This window comes from Choloepus didactylus, chromosome 3 (genome assembly GCF_015220235.1).
Source record: "Choloepus didactylus isolate mChoDid1 chromosome 3, mChoDid1.pri, whole genome shotgun sequence".
NCBI lineage: Eukaryota > Metazoa > Chordata > Mammalia > Pilosa > Megalonychidae > Choloepus > Choloepus didactylus.
Window position 1 is genome coordinate 106495870 of NC_051309.1, and position 21456 is coordinate 106517325.

The 21456-nt window shown below is 36.7% G+C and overlaps 1 protein-coding gene across 1 annotated transcript in view; it reads left to right on the forward strand.

Moving 5' to 3' along the window:
* RAP1GDS1 (Rap1 GTPase-GDP dissociation stimulator 1) overlaps nucleotides 1-20985 on the forward strand; it is a 205973-nt gene extending 184988 nt beyond the window's left edge. Inside the window, exons 14-16 of the mRNA XM_037831460.1 lie at nucleotides 9710-9836; nucleotides 13738-13866; nucleotides 19088-20985. Coding sequence (XP_037687388.1) covers nucleotides 9710-9836; nucleotides 13738-13866; nucleotides 19088-19215 — 384 coding nt within the window. The 3' untranslated portion in view covers nucleotides 19216-20985. The remainder of the gene's footprint in view (nucleotides 1-9709; nucleotides 9837-13737; nucleotides 13867-19087) is intronic.
* Nucleotides 20986-21456: the final 471 nt, after the last annotated feature.

Here is a 21456-nt window from a genome sequence, read left to right on the forward strand (position 1 = left end):
ATCGATCCGTCTATTTATCTGTCTGTTAATCAGTTTTTCTAAACATTTGAGAGTAGGTTGTGTGCATCATGCTCCTCGAACACTTAAGGCTTCCACATACATTTCCTAAAAACAAGAATATTCACTTACTTAACCATCTGAAGTAGTTTTCAAGTTCAAGTAATTTAACATTGATATAAAATTTATAGTCTATAGTCCAATTTTTTCATGTTTCCCAATAATGTCCTTTTGGGCCTTTTCTCCATTACTAGATCCAGTCCAGGATCATGTTTAGCATTTAATTGGTGTTGTCTCTTTAGGTGCATGAACTTTCCCGTCTCAACCACTCCCTTAACATATCATTCAGTGGTATCTAACAACATTCACAATGTTGTGTCACCCTCACCACCATACACTACCAGACCTTTCCTGTCACCCCAAACAGAAACCCTGTACCCATTGTGCATTAACTCCCCATTCCCCCTTTCCCCAAACCATTGTAGCCTATAATTTTGGTTTGGTAAAGCTGACAAAATGCCCCAGAAATGGGTTGGCTTATACACTGGGGGTTTATTAACTTAAAAGCTTACGGGTCTTAGGCCATGGAAAATGTCCAAATTAAGGCATCAGAAGGATAGTACTTGCCCTGAAGACCATTTACCAGCAAGCTTGGGCTCTTCTGTCAGATAGCAAAGCACATGGCAATGTCTGCCAGTCCTTCTCTCCCAGGTTTCATTGCTTCCAGCTTCTGGCTTCAGTGGCTTCCTCTCAGCTTCTCTGGGGCTTTTTCTGTGAGCCTCTCTTAATTTCATCTCAGCTTCTCTGTGTTTTATCCTCTTATAAAGCACTCCAATAAGAGGACTAAAACCTGCCTTGAATTAGGTGGGTCACATTTCAACTGAAATAACCTAATCAAAAGGTCCTATCCACAATAGGCTGTACCCACAGGGACAGATTAATTGAAGAACATACTTTTCTGGGGTCCATAAAGCCTCTAAACCATCACACGTATACTCTACTTTCTGTCACTATGAATTTGCATAATCTAGCTATTTCATATGAGTGGAATCATAAAACATCTGTCCCTTCATGTCTGACTTATTTCACTTAACATTGTGTCTTCGTTGTTGAGTTACTGCCAAATTGTTTTCCACAGTAGCTGCACTATTTTACATTAACCCCATCTATTTACTAAGGTTCTCATTTCTCCACATCCTCACCAGCATTTGTTATTTTCTGGGTTTTTTTGCATAATAGCCATTCTAGTGGGTGTGAAGTGATATCTCATTGTGGTTTTGTTGCATTTCCCTAATGTTGAGCATCTTTTCATGTGCTTAATGACCATTTGTATATCTTTGGAAAAAAGTCGGTTAAGGTCCTTTGCCCATTTTTTATTTGTGCTATTTGTCTTTTTGTTGTTGAGTTAAAGCAGTTCTTTTTATATTCTGGATATTAAACTCTTAGCTGGTATATGAATTCCAAATATTTTCTTCCATTCTGTTGATTTTTTCCCTTTCATGATAATGTCCTTAGATGTACAAAGGTTTTTAACTTTGATGAAATCTGATTTATTTGTTCTTTTGTTGCTCATGTCTTCAGTAAAAATCTTAGACTCCATTGCCTAATACGAGGTCTTGAAGATATGGCCCTATTTTCTTCAAAGACTTTTACAGTTTTAGCTTTTTGTATTTAGGTCGTTGATCCATTTTGAATTAATTTTTGTATATGGTGTGAGGTAGGGGTCCACTTTTATTCTTTTATGTGGATATTCAATCCAGTTTTCCAGCACCATTTTGTTGAAGAGACTGTTTTTTCCCATTGAGTGGTCTTGGCTCCCTTGTCAAAAATCAAGTGGCCACCTACAGCTGCTCTTAAAAAACATTAAAATTTAAAAAATAAATAAGCCATAGATGTACAGGCTTATTTGTGTCTCTCAATTCTATTCCATAAGTCCAAATGTCTGTTCTTGTGCCAAGACCACACTGTTTTAATTACTATAGCTTTTTAATAAGCTTTGAAATCAGAAAGTGTGAGTCCTCCAACTTTGTTCTTTTTCAAGGTGGTTTTGGCATTCAAGGTCCCTTGCCTTTTCATATGAATTTTTAATTACGTTTCCCGTATCTGTGAAGAAGGCTGTTGGAATTTTGATTGGGATTGCCTTGAATCTGTAAATCACTTCGGATAGTATTGACATCTTAACAATATCAAGTCTTTTAATCCATGAACATGGAATATCTTTCCATTTATTTAGGTCTTTAATTTCTTTCAGTAATGACGTACAAGTCCTTTCATCCTTGGTTAAATTTATTCCTAGATATTTATTATTTTAGTTGCTGTTGTATATGAAATTCTTCCTTTTTGGATTGTTCGTTATCAGTGGATAGAAACACCACTGATTTTTCTTGCCTGTTTGCTCTGGCTAGGCACTTATAGTACAGTGTTGAATAACAGAAGTGATATCCTTGTTTTGTTGCTATCATAGGGGGAAAGTTTTCAGTCTTTCACCATCGAGTATGATGTTAGCTGTGAGTTTTTCGTATATGCAGTTTATCTTGTCAAGAAAGTCACCTTCTGTTCCTAGGTTTCTTTCTGCTTTTATCAAGAAAGGATGCTGAATTTTGTTAAATGCCTTTTCTGCATCAGTTGAAATGATTGTGCAGATTTTTCTGTCATTCTACTAATGTGGTGTATTACACTAATTGATACTCTTATGCTGAGTCACTCTCGTATTCCTGGAATAAGTCCCACCTGATCATGGTGGATAATCCTGTTGATATACAGTTGGATTCAGTTTGTTAGTCTTTTCTTAAGAATTTCTGCATCTGCAGTCATAAGGGATATTAGCCTATGATTTCTTTTTTTGTGAGATCTCTGTCCGGATTTGGTATTAGAGTGATGCTTGTCTCAAAATGAATTAAGAAGTCCTCTCTCCTCTTCAGTTTTTTGGGAAAGTTTGAGAAGGAATGGTGTTCATTTTTCTTTGAATGTTTGATAAAAATCACCAATGAAGCCTTCTTGTGCTAGACTTTCTTTGCTTGGAGGTTTTTGATTACTGATTCAGGTATGTGGCATGATACCTTTCGGGACGTATATGTGTGTATGTGTTTGTGTGTGTAACAAAAACAATTAGAAATGATAAAAAATTGCAATTTTATAGTCATAGTATAACTTCAGGTTTACAATTCAGTACCAAATAGGCTTATTTTCCCCTTTAGATATCTTTCCTATAATTGAGAGTATGCTGCTGCTAAGCAACAATAGCAGCCTTGATTCAGCTACTTTAGTGATCAGACGTATAAGGTATGTTCTTTGTGTAAACTCCAGATTAGAACCATCAATTTTCTGAGCTTTTTCAAATTTAAATTATTATTCAGTTTAACAATATTAAAGTGGAATCGATGATTCCTTTTGAGCAGCATTCTCAAAGTATGTTCCATCAAAAAATAATCCCAAGAAATGTTCCAGAGAGAAAAGGGGTTGTATCAGTTTAGTTACGGATATAGTTCATTCCCTCTCCTTCCCTTTGGGATTCACAGCATACAGTAATACTACTGCAAAGAAACATTCCTAACTTTATTTAATCCACCAATTGCTAAGCTATTTGACTGGATCCTTTTTGCCAAGTGGCATGTATTAGCATTCCTCTGGATGCACCTTAAAAATACTCCACTGAAATAAGCTTTTTAAATATTTAAACATCAGGTACAAATTTGTTACATTCCTGTAAATCCTTAACTAGCTGTTGTGAATCACAGGTCTCTCCTTGCATTATTCTTAAACTTTGAAGGTCATATTCCTTTTAAAGTCACCCTGAATGCTGTCTTAAAAGTCCAGCCCTCCAAAAGTTAGCACTAACTCATAGGATTTCATGCTGGTTTAGTCTCCTCAGCTACATGCACTGTATTCCTGCTTGTATGCCATTAGGTGAATTCACACCTTCTTGACCAACTAGCTTGACCTTTTGACTTCAGATATCAAAAACTGAAAAAGAAATATAGTTTGCCTGTACACAAAGAATATAAAAACTCTTTCCTATTAATGTAAGCACTTTTTCTTCATTCTTTAAGAGTAAAACATTCTTCATCAGTTACCAAGGTAAAAACATATTTAAATGTATTTAGTCATTCATCCAACAAACATTTATTTAAATCCTATATTGAGAAGTAGAATTTGATGATATGTTGAGGAAGAAAATTTTTATTAGGTAATGTAGTAGCTATACCAGCCCTCAGTCATATGAATTGGTTATCTCAAATCCAAGCCTATCTCAAAACATTCTATTATAATCAACAGTATTATTTAATTTTCAACTAGGGCTTAAGCTGAGTTTTTTCAGTAGTGAAGCACAAATTGGCTATAACTGCTAAATAGGTGAGATTGTTAGCATGGATAATTTGCCTTGGTTTTATATGTATCAAAATTTAGCTTTCCCTAAGAAAACTCCTTGAGAAATAGAATTGCAAAATAGGACATTCTGATTCTCCGTATAAGCCTCCTTGCTCTATGAAGTGTTACTAGTATCTTTCATTTTAAAAATATCTCGTAGTTAAAATATAATGTTAAGGAAAACCTAAGGTGGCAGCTAGGTGAGACGGGAAAAAAACACCTCCGTGAAAAATACTAGATAGAAGCCGGAAAGTGACTCAGAACACCAGTTCCAGTGATGCACCAGCCGGACAAGGTCTGCTAAATCCACAGGGACCATGCATTTGGTAAAACCAGGAGTTTGCGTTCTGAAACGAGTGAGCGAGCTGGCTGAAAGTCTGGCAGCCGTGCTGCCATGTGGGGAAACCATGGGTTGGCATTTGGAGACAAACTAGTTCTTTTTAAAAAACAAAAAACAAAAAACCGGGAGCAGCTGCAGATACGGTGGCGAGAACCGCGCAGTGAAGTGCGGCAGGAATGGGCTGTGCCAACGCCTCAATATCTGGCGTGGAAGATAGCCCTTCCCACACCTGCTGCTAATTGTCCTGGAGCCAGGAAGGCAGAGGGGAGCCAAAAGGAGAAAGAAACCATGCCCCTTGCAGCCATCTTCCCAGTGGGCTGAGGACGCTCCTGCCCGAGGCCAGACTCACAGCCCAGAGCCATGCTAAGAGTCCCAGTGTGATGGGGAGTGTTTCCTGCAGCACCACACACATAACACAGTAGTGGCTGTGGACAGTGGCCTTTAGTGTACCCATGGCTAATGGTCCCAGAGCTGGGAAGGTGGAGCTGTGCGAAAAGCGGGAAATTAACACACCCCATTCAGCCATCTTTACAGCAGGCTGGGAACGCCCCTGCATGGCCCTGCAGCCCAGGGCTTCCCTGGCGGGCCAGAGCGCACTTGTGACATGGCACAACCTTCCCTCAGCAGAGGTCCTGGAAGAACACAGCTGAGAAGGGGGACCCGCTCGGAAATCCCAGGGACCCTACGCCAATACCAAGGACTTGTGGCTCAGCAGCATAGACAATCTGTGGCAAAAATGAAATGAAAGCTTAGACTCTTGCAGCAGCCTTAAATCTCCGGGAATACCTGGGAGGTTTGATTATTAAAGCTGCCCTGCCTCCCTTACTACCCAGACACACGCCCCTCATTCAGGGTGGACAGCACCAACAACACACCCAAACTTGGTTCACCAATTGAACTCCACAAGAATCAGATCCCCACACACCACAAAGACAAAGTTGGGGAGAACTGACTCGAGGGGAATAGGTGACTCGCGGATGCCATCTGCTGGTTAGTTAGAGAAAGTGTACGTCACCAAGCTATAGATCTGACAAACTACAGATTGGTGTTTTTCATATTCTGAAAGAACCCTATCAAGTAAAACAAATGCCAAGAGGCTAAAAACAGCAGAAAATTTTAAAGCATATGATAAAACCAGATGATACGGAGAACCCAAACATGAAAACCCAAATTGAAATATCAGAAGAGACACAGTACTTGGCACATTTAATCAAAGAACTAAAGACAAACAATGGAAGCATGACACGGGATATAAAGGACACGAAGAAGAGCATGGCACAGGATATAAAGGACATGAAGAAGACCCTAGAAGAGCATAAAGAAGAACTTGCAAGAGTAAATAAAAAAATAGAAGATCTTATGGAAATAAAAGAAACTGTTGACCAAATTAAAAAGATTCTGGATACTCGTAATAGTACAAGACTAGAGGAAGCTAAACAACGACTCAGCATCCTCGAGGACCACAGAACAGAAAATGAAAGAACAAAAGAAAGAATGGGGAAAAAAATTGAAAAAATCGAAATGGATCTCAGGGATATGATAGATAAAATAAAACATCCAAATATAAGACTCATTGGTGTCCCAGAAGGAGAAGAGAAGGGTAAAGGTCTAGAAAGAGTATTCAAAGAAAATGTTGGGGAAAACTTCCCAAACCTTCTACACAGTATAAATACACAAAGCATAAATACCCAGCGAGCTCCAAATAGAATAAATCCAAATAAACCCACTCCAAGACATTCTGATCAGACTGTCAAATACTGAAGAGAAGGAGCAAGTTCTGAAAGAAGGTAGAGAAAAGCAATTCACCACATACAAAGGAAACAACATAAGACTAAGTAGTGACTACTCAGCGGCCACCATGGAGGTGAGAAGGCAGTGGCATGACATATTTAAAATTCTGAGAGAGAAAAATTTCCAACCAAGAATAGTTTATCCAGCAAAACTCTCCTTCAAATTTGAGGGAGAGCTTAAATTTTTCACAAACAAATGTTGAGAAATTTTGCTAATAAAAGACCTGCCCTGCTTCAGATACTAAAGGGAGCCCTACCAACAGAGAAACAAAGAAAGGAGAGAGAGATAATAGAGAAATTTAATAGACATGTGTAGAACATTACATCCCAAATCACCAGGACACACATTCTTCTCTAGTGATCACGGATCTTTTTCCAGAATAGACCATATGCTGGGACATAAAACAAGCCTCAATAAATTCAAAAAAAATGAATTTATTCAAAGCACATTCTCTGACCACAATGGGATACAAATAGAAGTCAATAACCATCAGATACTTTGAAAATTCACAAACACCTGGAGGTTAAAAATGAGAGGGAGATGAAAATATCCCCGGATAATCAAAAGCTGAGGGACTTCATTACCAGTAGATCAGACCTATAAGAAATGCTAAAGGGAATTGTGCAGGCTGAAAGGAAGGGACACTAAACAATTGACTGAAACCACATGAAGAAATGAAGATTTCCAGTAAAGATCACATGGTAAATAAAAATACCAGTACTACTGTATTTATGATTTGTAACTCCACTATTTACTTCCTACAGGATCTAAAATACATAAACTGTAATGATAAATCAGTGTTTTTGGACTCAATGTAAAATACGTAATTTTTGACAAGAACTACATAAAGGTGGGGGAATGGAGGAGTATAGGAACATAGTTTATGTGTTCTATTGAAGTTAAGTTGGTATCAAAGAAAAACAAGATTGTTATAGATTTAGGAGGTTAAATTTAAGCCCCACTGTAAACACAAAGAAAGTGTCAGAGAATATGATCATAGAGATGAAAAGTAGAGTAGGGGTTCCGAGAAGTGGGGGAAGAGGCAATGGGGAGTTAAGAAATGAGTGTAGGGTTTCTGTTGGGGTGAAGGGAAACTTCTAGAAAGGGATGGTGGGAAGGTAATAGCATTGCAACATTCTAAATGTGATTAATCCCGCTAATGAAATGCTAGGGAGGGGGTGGAATTGGGAAGATTTAGGCTGTATATGTTTCCACAATTGAAAAAAAAAAAGAAAAGAAAAGACAGTCTAAATAAATGATGACAGTTAAATGCCAAGGATGATCCTGGATGGGATCTGAGGATGGAGGAGTAGAGGCTCAAAGGGACACAGTTGGGACATAAGAAATAAAAAAGGAAATATAAAATGTAAGCTTTGTATCAACGTTGAATTTCTTGAACTTCTTAGCTGTGCTTAATGGGATTGCATAAAAGAATGTTCTTCATAGGAAATGTATATGTGAACTATATTGTTCAAGGATGTGTGCAGCTTGCTCTCATGTTCAGAAAACAGAGCAACAGATGATGGATGATAGATAGGGAGGGAAAGAAAGAAAAATGGTGGTGTGACAGGATGTTAAAGCTGTTGGATCAGGGTATGGGGGAGGGCGGTTGGGGTATGCTGGAGTTCTTTGTATGAGGTTTGTATTGTTTTTCCAAGTGTTCCTGTAAGTTTGAATTTATTTCAAAATAAAATTCAATATATATATCTATATATAATGTTAAAGTAATTGATAGTTCCTCTCCAGATCACGTTAAATAACTGCCTGTGCATGGCACTATGATAAAGTCAGTACATATACTTTTACATAGACCCCATATGGTTTAGAACAAGGACCCTGTAGCCAACTGCTTGGATTTGAATCTTGGCTTTACCACTTAATTATTGTCTGACTTGGGCAATTGAATCTGAGCTTCAGTTTCTTCATGTATAAATTGGAGATGATATGTAGCCAAGGGTATTTTCTGTGAGGATAAAAATGAGCTACTATCTGTAAGCTACCCAGTACAGTGTCCAGCTTGTAGTTATTACTTTGTAAAGATAGCTGCCAATGTCACTATAAAAAAGGTTGTAGAAAGGAAAGGACTCAGATTCTAGAACAACTACTATAAAAACTCAGTACTTGGATTCCTTTGATTTAGAATGTTTGATCACTAAACACGTTTGGGTTCAAAGCAGAGATGGCTGTCTATGGTTTTCTTTAAAATTTACATGGGATGGAAGCCTAAGAGAAATTGGTTTTCAAGATCTTGGCAAATTAATTTGAAAAATATTTCTAATTACAATTAGTTTGATATCATTGAAGGTAGCTCAGAGAGGCTACTTTTTAAAATATCCAGCAGTTACTTCAAATTACTAAAAATAGTTAAATAAAATTACTTTTTAAATATTGTATAATTGAGACTTGCTACTAAATCATATTTAATCCAAGAATTCCAAGGTAACAAAACTCTCAATGAGATGAAGACAAAAATGGGTCTTAGAAACAATAAATATGGTCATTCTTTCATCCTTTTGCCAGACGTTCATTTCATGAACTAACTTTAAGTTATCACAAAAACCTCTGAGATACGTACTGAGATACAGAGAGATTCAGCAATTTGCTCAAAGTCAATGGCAGTAAAGGATTTATTACTAGGATTTATTGAATCCAAAGCCCACTGCCTCTTCTGAAGACAGATCTGTAGGTTCCATGAGGAATGTGGGGAGACCAAGAATTTTGCTTTATGTTTTGTTCAAGTTCTCATATTTATCAGGTCCAAACAAAGGGCAAAATGTACTTTAAAAAAAGACTACCCAGAATCTTTGGTGAATAACTATCTGGTATTGATGGTAAAAATTTAGAGAAAACTGTCTTTTCATTTCAAATTTTATTCCCGTTTGCTGATCCTATGGTAAGCCAACATTTGGGGCAATGACACTTATTTCTTTGGCTTTGGTTGCTTCTGGTAATCTCTATTCCTTGCATTAGATATGAACTGCAATGTACTTTTCCACTTAGGCATTTTAAGTTGTTATCTTTTGATGAATTTATTTAAAACTGAAAGCTTTTTCCTTTTCTTTTGTGACAAAAAAAATGTTATGGTTGAATGTGATGATTCATACAGGACACTGTCAGAAAACCACTCAAGCTAACAATAAATTGACTGATTGTAATGTAGTCGCTTTATGTTTAAAACTAAAGTTTATAATGCTACAAATTTATTTATTGTAGGATGTAATTAAAACCATTGTACAGAGTGGTGGCATCAAGCATCTAGTTACCATGGCAACTAGTGAACATGTAATAATGCAGAATGAAGCCCTTGTTGCTTTGGCACTAATAGCAGCTTTAGAATTGGGTAAGTACCCCAGTGACAAACTTATTTTCTTTTATTTTTATCTTGGATGAAAAGAAGCACCGGAGTGGAATAGAAGTCAAATGGAGCCTTGCCTTAGAAGCATTTTGTCAGTGTATGTTTGCACTTATCTCTGGGTGTATGTAAAATCATACTCTATAGGTTCTTACCACAGCTGTCCCTTTTTGTTGTGCTTTCTGTAACATTTTTAGGACAGTGCTTTAAGGTCAACTTAACTCTTAAATATTATTTTATATTATGGCCACTTGTTTTTAAGACTGCATGGGAGAACAGAAAACATTTTCAGAAGGCCTCATGGAGAAACAAAACTGTATTTAGAATACCACAGCAAGTATAGCATTCTGCTTCTCTACCAGTATCCCAGTCCTCCTCTTCCATCTCTGCTGGTTTTTTCTACTACTGATTCTCTCTTGTTAATCTCTCATCACCAGGATTCCTATTGCTTTGTGCCAATGCTTCCACTATAAAGTCTCAGCTTCTGTGTCATTCTTTCATGTATTCAACATTAAAAGCTCCCCAAAAGCAGAGTCTAATTGATTCAGTTAGTTTCTAACATAGATCATCCCTATAGGGAGAACTCTTCATGAGACACTAGTTCCTCGGCATCTAGCCTATGCGTATGGCAACCCTTGGTTCAGGAACCAATCCCTGATTCAGTCAGTTGAGGACAGTCTATCAGAGTCACGTGACCTGTGGTTAAGGCTTAAAACTGCTTTTCACAGATGGGAACTATAGATTTAGTAGGTGTGTCCAGTTCAAGGCCATTTGGGTAAATGCAATTAACTGATCACTTAATTCCCATTCATGTTTTATATCCATAATTCTCAAACCCACCAGTTCCCATCCCAGGGAGGAGAAACTGAAATGTAAACATACTGCATCTTTACCCAGTGTCAGAGTTACTCCGATTTGTGATATAAAAGATTTGAACAAAATGAAAGATTTAAATTTTTGTACTCTTAAAGGATTATAAATTTTAAAACATTTTAAAAGTTAAAATTAAAAAAATAAATAGGATGTAAAATTCGCTTGAGTTTTAAAGATAAAATAGAAGACATCAGGAACATTTATGCTTGCTCTTAATGATTTGGTCTGTGGTAGAAATGAGTTGATGGAATTGATCCACATGACTCCCCTCGTGGTCAGTTCTAGTGTTTGCCTAGCCTATGATTACCATTTTTCACATAGCTTGGATGTAGATTATGTGAGTCAGTCTCGAAGTCCAGAAACCCTAAAGGGGGAAATGATGAAAGGGGTAGGAGTCAATGAGGACATTTAATACCAGACTGGATCATGGCCTGATTTTAAATGATTTAAAGTGATAGATAAATTTCAGAATATATTTGACCTCCCAGCCTGGGAGAAATCTGGTTTTGTGCCTTTCATAATCAGTATCTTCCAAACAAGCCACATTTTCATTAGATTCCTAATAGCTGAGTGTTGCCTGGGTCTTGTCAACCTACCATAGAACTATATAAAGTGTTAATACATGATCATGTTTTTAATTGTTACCCAGTTTTTCCCAGGCCCCTTGAGCCTAAGATATAAAAATAAGCCTATACTACTTTTTTTAAATGTACAACACTTTGAAAACTGTATTTCTGCAGCTTTGTATACTTACAGGCAATTTAATATTATTAAGGAATTCTCATTATAAATTTTTTATGTGGTAATATTATAGGAACATTTCTAAGAGTCTTTTTATGGTAATTGTAGCTTCACATGCACTTGTAAGATAATACAGAGAAATCCCTTGTACGCTTTATCTCGTTTCCCTCAGTGGTAACATTTTGCAAAACAAAATATAGCCATTGAGACATTCCACCCATCTTATTCAGATTTCCCCAGTTTTACTTGTACTCACTTGTAAGTGTGTTAAGCTCTGTATAGTTTAATCACCTGGGTAGGTTTGTGTAAACACCACCACAATCAAGATACTGAACAGTTCCAAAACCACAAAGATCTTTCATCTTGCCTTTTTGTAATCACATTAACCTACCTTGTCTCTAACCCTGGCAACCATTAATCTGCTCTCCATTTCTAAAATGTTGTCATTTCAAAAATATTACATAAATGTAATGATATGATAGGTAATTTGGGGATTGCTTTTTCAATCACCATAATTCTCTAGAGAGTTATCCAGGTTCCTTGTATCATTTCTTTTTATTGTGGAGTAGTATATATATATATGCCAATTTGTTTAACCATTTACCTTTTGAAGGACACCTGGACTGATTCCAGTTTAGGGCTTTTAAACATAAAGCTGCTGTGATCTTTTGTGTTCAGGTTTTTGTGTGAATATAAGTTTTTATTTCTCTGGAATAAATGCCCAGTGTAATTACTGGGTTGTAAGGTAGTTACATGTTTGGTGTTTTAAGAAACTGTCAGTGTTTCCCAGAGTGACTGTACCCCATTTTACATTCCCACCAGAACTGAATGATTGTTTCGGTTTTCTCTGCATCCTCACCAGCATAAATTTTATGGTTTTACATTTTACCTTTAACTCTGTGATCCATTTTGAGTTAATTTTTGTTTAAGTTATGAGGTGTAGGTCAAGGTTAGTTTTTTTTGCCTATGGATTAAACATTGCTCCAGTGCCATTTGTTGAAAATCTGTCTTTTCTTCCTTTAATTGTTTTCCACCTTTGTCAGTAATCAGTTGAGTTTATTTATTTGGGTCTGTTTCTGGGTGCTCCATTCTATTCCACTGATGTATGTGTCTATCCCTCCACCGATAATACACTGTCTTGATTACTGTAGCTGTATAAAAAAACCTTAATTTGGGGTAGAGGAATTCCTCCCACTTTATTCACCTTTATCAAAATTGTTTCAGCTCTTCTAGAACCTCTGTGTTTCCATATAAATTATAGAATAAGCTTGTCTGTATCTATAGAAAACCTTGCTTGGATTTTGATAAGAATTGCATTGAGTCTTTATGCTTTAAAGATACATACTGAAGTATTCGTAGATGAAATTATGGGATTTGGAGAATTTACCGCAAATAATTTGGGGTGGATGAGAGTGGGTGAAAGAGTAGAGATGGATGAAACAAGAATAGCCATTATTTTTGAAGATGGTGATAGGTACCAAGATATCATTATACCATCTTTTCTATTTTGTCTAGGTTTAACATTTTTCATAGTAAATAATTATTTAACTGCTGTTTTAGTTTCCTGGTCATTAAATGAAATACCATGCAACGGTTTGGCTTAAACAACAGGAATTTATTGGCTTACAGTTTTGAGCCAGGAGAAGTCCAAAATCAAGGCATCATCAAGGCAGTGCTTTCCCCCAGAAGACTGTGGAGTTCTGGGGCTGGCTGCCGGGAATCCTTGGTCCTTGGCTTTTCTATCATGTGTTAATGCACGTGGTAGCCTCTCCTGGCTTCTCCCTTCTCTTCCAGATGCCCTTGATGTTCAGCTTCTAGCTCCTTCCTCTGGGGCTTTCTCTCTGTGTGTGACCTTCCCTGTAGGCCTTCACTAATAGGATTAAGACCCATCCTGATTCATCTGGGTCACACCATAACTGAAATAACCTCATCAGAAGGTCCTCTATTTATATTACAAGAGTTCACACCCATAGGAATGGGTTAAGTTTAAGAACCTGTTTTTTTTTCTGGGGTACATAGCTCCAAGCCACCACAACTGCCTTATGTTAAAGAGACGTTTTAATATTGAATGCTAAGCTGAAACTTCTAAAATGTCTGTTGAAATCTAGCTCTTTTCACAAAATCTGAGTTTAATATTCTATATCTAGGTCATTATTGTTCATCAGTCCCTTTTGGAAGGATTCACAGGTTCACTTTATAGAAAGGGAAGCAGTGTTTAGCCCGATTGTATGAGGTTCATGCACAATAAATATGCTTCAATTGTTTCATATTTCAGGCACTGCTGAGAAAGATTTAGAAAGTGCTAAGCTTGTTCAGATTTTATACAAACTGCTGGCAGATGAGAGAAGTGCCCCTGAAATCAAATATAATTCCATGGTCTTGATCTGTGCTCTCATGGGATCTGGTAAGTATTCTTCTATCAGTTGATGTCCATTAACACATCATTGACACTAAATACTAAATATAAAATAATAGTAAATTGTGGCTTTGGGTTTAAAAAGCATTGGAAATTAGTTAATGGAGGATGTAGGTTTACTTTTCCACTAAAAAATTCCCAAAAGATACTATAAGAATAAAAAATATCATCAACAGCAAATATAGGCAAAATTGTTAGAAATTAATATCTAAAAGTTTCATTAACCCTGAAATGTTATTTTATATCTAGAACAGTTCTGATTTTGTTTGCCATGACATTAGCTAAGGAATTTGGTCTAGAAATAATTGGCATACCTTGGTGTATGTTCCATGAGTACTTGAAAAGAATGTGCATTGTTGGGTGGAGTGGTAAATAAATGGTAATAGACCCCGTTGGTTGGTGGTAGTGTTGAGATCTTCTGTGTCTTTGTTGATTTTCTGACTAATTTGTTTTACCAATTGTTGAGAGAGGAATGTCGAAGTCTCAAACTATAATTGTAGGTTTGTCCATTTCTGCTTTCAGTTCTATCAGTTTTTGCTTCCCTTAGTTTGCAGCTCTTTTATTAGGTTAATTACACATTTAGGATTGCTGTGCCTTCTTGGTAGATTGACCCTTTTATCATTAAGTGATGTTCCTCTCTGTCTCTGGTCATTTTCTTTGCTCTGGTCTCCCTTACCTGATTTTCGTATAGCTAAATCATGCTTTCTTTTGATTAATGTTTGCAGGATATATCATGCTAATATTTTAGGTTTCAACCTGTAGACAGCATGTAGTTGGGTCGTGTTTTTAAATTTGCTCTGCCAATCTCTGTTTATTGGTGTATTTAAACCAATTACATGTAATATAACAATTGCTATGGTATGGTTTAAGGTTGCAGTTTCATTTTTTGTTTTCAGTTTGTTCTATTTTTTGTTTCTCTGTTTCTCTTTTTTGACTTCCATGGGTTGCTTAAACGACTTTTAGAATTCCATTTTGTTTTATATATAGTGTTTTTGAGCATCCTTCTTCGTAATAGCCTTTTTAGTGGTTGTACTCAATATTTGTTATATTCACATATGTATACACATACCTTACATTTTATATACATATGTATACACGTGCCTTACATTATATATACATATGTATACACATACCTTACACTATATATACATACCTTACACAGTCTACTGGTGTCATCATTTTACAAGTTCAAATGAAATGTAGAAACCTTGCTCTTTATGTCCCTTTACCTCCCTTATTTGTAGTATTATTTGTCTTAAATGTTTCCTCTATGTAATTTAGAACCACATCCGACTGTTATTTTTTGTTTCCAACATCAACCATAATTCAGAAAACTCAAGAGGAGAAGAAAAGTCTGTTGTATATAACCACATTTTTATGTGAGATCTTCCTGATGTTCCAGAATTCCATTTTTTAAAATCATTTTCTTTCTATTTAGAGAACTCCCTTTAGCATTTTTTACTGTAGGACTGCTAGTGACTGATTCTCTTAGTTTTCCTTCATCGGAGGATATCTTGATTTCTTCTTCATTCATAAAAAATATTTACCTGGGTGTAGGATTCAAGGTTGATAGCACTTTTCTTTCAGCACTTGAAAAATATTGTACCACTTCCCTTTGTCCTCCATGATTTCTGATGAGAAATCCTGTCTTTCTAATTGCTTTTCCCCTATAAGTAGGGTGTCGTTTCTCTCTCACAATTTTTAAGATGTTTTTCTTTGTCTTCAGTTTTCAGAAATTTGAATTATGGTATATGGATTATTTGGACTTATCTGAGGTTTGCTCAGCTTCTTGAACCTGTAGGTTCATGTCTTTTGCTAACTTTGGGACGTTTTCAACCATTATTTCTTCAACTACTTTTTCATCCCCACCCTATTTCTCCTCTCTTTCACAGACCGCAGTGACATGAATGTTAGATCTTTAGTTATAGTCCCACAGGCCTCTGAGGCTTTGTTCATTTTTTCTTTCAGTCTGTTTTCTCTGTGTCATTCAGATTGAGTACCTACTCTTTTTTTTTTTTTTCGTTTGTTTAAAGCACATTCATAATTGTCATTAAAGCATTTTTGTCATGGCTGCTTTGAAATCCTTGTCAGATAATTCTAACTTCTCTGTCATCTCAGTGTTGGTGTCTGTTGATTATCTTTTTCATTCAGTTTATATCTTCTTGGCTCTTGGTATGATGAGTGATTTTCTTTTAAAATGGACATTGTGGGTATTATGAGTCTCTGGATTTGTTTTAACCTTCTATTTTAGTTGGTGATCTCTAATATCATTCAGTCAGGGGAAGAGGGCTGGGAGTACCAGCCTCCTCGCTGTCAGGTTGGGGGGTAAGAGGTCCAGATTCCCCCCTCAGTCTTTGTCAACACCCAACTTGGGTGCTCTTTATTATTGCTGGATGTAGGTGAGAGTCCCAGCTCTGCAGTAGGTCTCCTCTGACACCACCTCTTTGAGGAAGGTCGGAGGTGCCTATTACTGCGGATGGAGATAGAAGTCTAGGCACCCCACATGGTCTCTGTTGACTGCATTGGTGGGGGCCTCATTACTGCCTGGCAGAGATCAAAGTCCTGGCTTCCCACTCGCCCTTCTCTGATACCACCTTAGTGCAGCAGGTTGGAGCACATTGTTATAGCCTGGCAAGTGCAGAAGTCTAGGCTCCCCAGTCGGCCCTTCCTGGCATGGGTGCTGGTGAGACCACAATTTCTTCTCTGGTATTTGGCTAGAACACAGCAGTTATTGTCTGAAAGTTTTCTGTCTTTAAGAAACTCATCCTTTGGCTAGAGAGAGCAGGCTTATGGTGAAGCTTTTTGTCTGTATCTACTGGCATTTCTGGCTTCTTCAGTTCAAATATGGGTTATATGAGACAAAAAGAAAACCCAGGATACTTACCACCATGTCATTCCTTGGGTCCCAGTGTCTGTAGCCGGTATGCCTACCTTTTTTCCACCTTCCAGAGTCTCTGTTTATTTTTGTGTATAGTGTCTGGAATTTTTAGTTGTACTCAGTGGGAGGAATAGGGAAAAGTAGTCCATTTCATCTTCTATGTCATTGGCATACCATTAGTTCATATAACTCATTTATCGTCATTACCCAGATCTTCCTTATAAAGATATCTGGCCCTCTTACCCAAGGGCAAACACTCAGGAATGCTGAGGAAACTTGTGCAGGGAGACACTGATAGATTCAATATTCACATTCACAACGGTCATCAACTAGGACCCCAGACTCCCTCTTTCAGTATTCTACCTTCTAGATGGTAAGTGCTTTAAAAGAAGTGACAATGATGTCATCACAGTTTCCTGGCAAGTAGTGAATGCTTCTCTTAAAATAACCATGTTCATTAGACCTCCTTTGGTAAAGAAAGTATTTCCAAGTCCAGATTTAAGAATTATAGATTAATGTGCAGCCAGCCTACAAAGCAACCAATCTAAATTAGACTGGCTCAGAAAGAATGTTTTTAAAAAGTTAAATTATCTGATAGTTTGACAATGCAAAGAGTTTTAGATTTCTGTCATTTAGGGAAGACTTAATGATAAGTATGTAAAAAATTAAGCAGACCAGTAAAAAAGAATTATTTGCTTTAGAAAAAATTATTTATATAAGAAAGAAAATGTAGTAATAATATACTGTGTAATTCAACTGAGAACAAAAAGTTATAGTCATAGTAATGTATGCAATGAATATTTAATTAAAAATTGTGATATAATTGTTTTGGAAAAATAGGAAAAGAGGAGGTTGAGGGATAATGCACAAAGAAACTGAATTTTCATCTACCATAGTTAGGTATCAGTGGATAATAGCAAAAATGGATAAAGAAATAATAGCATGTTACTTATAAACAAGAAGATAAATATCAGAAATAGTTAAAAGTGGTTGCTCTGGGAAGGAGAACTTAGAGTAGGCTGTCATAGAACAGAATACCGCTGATTCTCATTGTAAAATCTTAAATACTATTTGACTTCATATCCAAGTATTATTTTGATTAAATAAAAATTAATTGAAAATATGTTTTGACCAGTGACATTCCCCCTATTATTGGTGTGGGCTGATCCCTAATCCCTGCTAAAGGAATTGTCACCAGACGAAGGCAGTGTCGTGGGGGTGGGGGAGAGAGGTGAAGTCTAGGGTACTCACACAGATAAACAGATAATAGCCTAACACGTGCCTCTTGCTTCGTTAGTTTTCAGTTACTGATGTAGCTACTCCTTCAGTTGGGAGACATGAAAAGTCCAATTATGATATTTGAGTTTGCTTTCAGAAACCAGTTACATTGATAAAATTATCTGGAATAACTGGACTCAGCCTTTTCCTTTGGGCAGCCAGCAAAATCATAAGCCCAAGCTGCATTTCTACTAACCAAATATACTCTTGGTTAGAAATTAGTTCATATGTTAAGAAGATAAAGAATGAGAATAATGCAGGGTGTAAATGTCCAAGAATCAGGAAATGCACAAGAGCACATGGCGAGAGGTAAGCGTTCTTGCCACTTGGCTGATGTGAAAGGAAGGAGAGAATTTGTTACATCATGACTTCAGAAAAAGACATTGTCACCTAAGATTTGGCCCTAGTTTTATGTTTTGTAACTCGGTCTTATTAAAATAAACATGTCAGTTTGGGGATTGCTGTTTGAATTGAACGTGACCTCAGTCTTCCCGTTTAGCAGTTCTCAAAGTCTTAACAGTTCTTTACTTTCCTGTAATTAAGGTTAAATAGAGCAAGAAAGACAGAAACATGAAGATAGGAAATCTAAAAGGGAACTCAATGTCTCAAAAATTTGTTGAAAGAATATGAAGTATGAACTTTTCATTTGCCACAAAATTCATTTGGAACAGATCCTGAGATTTTTCTGTAAGTCATGGGACTTCATATTTGAACTAGTGATAGGTTTAAGTGTTGTACAACTGAACCTTGACATCCCACAAGGAGCTATGATTAATTATAACTCTTTACTCTAATCAACCTTAGACTGCAGAACTTGACATTAAATTTATCTTTATATATAAATATAACAAGAAAAGGTTCTATGATTGTTTTTATGACACTACACCCCTAAAAAAGGTATTGCTAGGGTACTGCTATCTTTTTCCAGAATTGTTCCTAATTTTATAACTCAGTGTCATCAAAATAAACATCATGTATATGTTTTTGATAGATTGTACAGTAAAATAGAATAACCAACAGAAGCCTATCTACCATTTTATTTTTGTTTTCCAGAAGCTCTACACAAGGAAGTACAGGATTTGGCTTTTCTAGATGTTGTATCAAAACTTCGCAGTCATGAGAACAAAAGTGTCGCTCAACAGGCCTCTCTCACAGAGCAGAGACTTACTGTGGAAAGCTGAGAACTGCCCCTTCCTGATAAACAACATCCTCCCATCTCTGATTTCCCCTTTGTCCTCCATGCAGCTGCCTCTTCTGCTTCATTCTCTACCATATCACTTGTGCATGCATGTAATGTTCTGATACCAATTGAAGAACTGCTGTAGGTATCTGCCGAATAAGATTGCTAAACCCATAGTGTGAACATGAATTTATCAAAAACAAGTCTCCACTCATAACTGTTCTCTTGTATTCCTGTTGCTTGAGCTACATTAAGTAGAATGTGCATGTTGTAGTCCTATGATGATGTAAACTTGGTACTACATAATGACTTGCTCCTCATACTCAGTAAACTGCATAATAATGTTCTGGTAAATTAGAAACAAAGAGGAATGCAGCAGGATCTGTTTAGCTTATTAAAGATGGAATTGAATAGGAAAAATAGCCCCATTTTTGGTGCTTGGGAAGCATAGTGACCAAAAAACTGTATGGCTGCTCATTCATTAGTCTTACCTACTAATGTCAAACCCGTGGTACCTAGAGTTAAATAAAATTCCAATGCTCTCACTCATAACCCTATGGCTTCTCCTTTATCTTTATTGCATAGAATATTGAAACTGCCACAAACTTGGCAAGACTTTCTGAAGTTTTTAATTCCATATTTAATTGACTGCCGTCAGTAGCCCAATAATGAAAACATTTGTAGTTTTCAGTGTGAAACTAAGGGGTTGAAGAAACCCTATTACACTAGTGTTTCTTATTTATGTTTTAGATTCTGAAATATGTGCATTTTTACCTCAGAACTTCTTCTATCAATTAATCAGCATTGTCCAACTCGTGTCTTTAAAAGTCACTTGGCACCAGTTTTCAACTGAGGAAATTGAGTATAGTTCATTGGAGAATGGAGAATGGTTTTGTTTTTTGTTTTTGTTTTGTGTTTTTTTTGCCATTTTTTTCATTATTCAGATTGAAAGGGAAATGTTTCATCTTTCATAGTCTAAAAAGGACTGTGAAAAGATTAAAAAGATCTATTAGCATTAGCAGGACAGAGGAGGAAAGATTAAGAGATGTTTGTCTAGACTAAAGCGAGGAAGGCAGGTTATAAAAGCCATAGTAGCCAGTCCAGTTCATTCTGAAGATGGCCACTTACCAGTAACTGATAGAGATTTCTGCCTCTCCTTTCCCATGGAGAACTACCATAGATCTTAAAGGCCATTAAAAAGGTGACAGGGCCAAGGCTCAAGAGATGGAGGAAACCCCTTTGGTGAAATATAGTTTATTTTTCCCTGCTACTACCACCACCCAATGAGTTTTTACAGTTCTGAAACACAATCTTTGTAAATTAATCAAAACATCCCAGTGACACACCTGCCTTCTCCCCCTGCCCAAGTTTGACAACTGGCTTAAAAGGCAAGATGGGATCCAGTATGGAACAACTGCAGGGCAGTAGAATGGGCTACCAAGGAGTGACAAACTCCTTCTTCTCCAACATGAGATGCTGCGCGTCTCTATGGGGTGCTCTAAGTGGATTTTTGACTATGAAACAGCTGTAATTTGAGAAAGTTAAAACTCCGGTGGAGGTGAACCTTTTGACTGATCGTTCCCTTTGATGTCCAAGAAAGGGAATTCTGTGGGTACATATGCTACAGTTACTGTAAGAATGATCTTGTTTATTGTCTTCTCCTAGGCTGGATAGTGGGCTATATTTATTATAGGTTTTGAAAGACATCTGTAATGTTACATAATAGACTGTCCATATTAATAACGAACTAAATAAATAGTATATCAAACTATAATGGCATCATTGGTTTGTTTGTGTATTTTACCTGTATTTCCAGCTCCTAGAACAGTGCTTGTTCATTGTTGATGCTCCATAAGTATTTGATGAATAGATGAATTCCATGAAGCTTCCAGACTGCCTGAATTAATTCTATATAAACTGATTGATTGACAGAGAAATTGAGATTTAGGTAGTTTGTTTGACTTTAGAAGAATATATTTTTTTAATCATAGGCACTCTGTCCTGTTAAAAAGCATTACTCAGAAAACCTCAGAACAGAGGCAACAAAAATCATAGAATAAATTTGAGAGAAACCACCATCTGGGCTAGCTGCCAGCCATTAATTTGCTGTTATACTAGGAACTCCCAGCCTCCAGTGAAACAAAGTGCAATTTAAATTACCAGTTGTAATACAGAAAGACCAGAGGCTCTGCTCTTATGATGACAGAGGTCCACCAAATTAGTTTTAAAGGCCACCATTTAA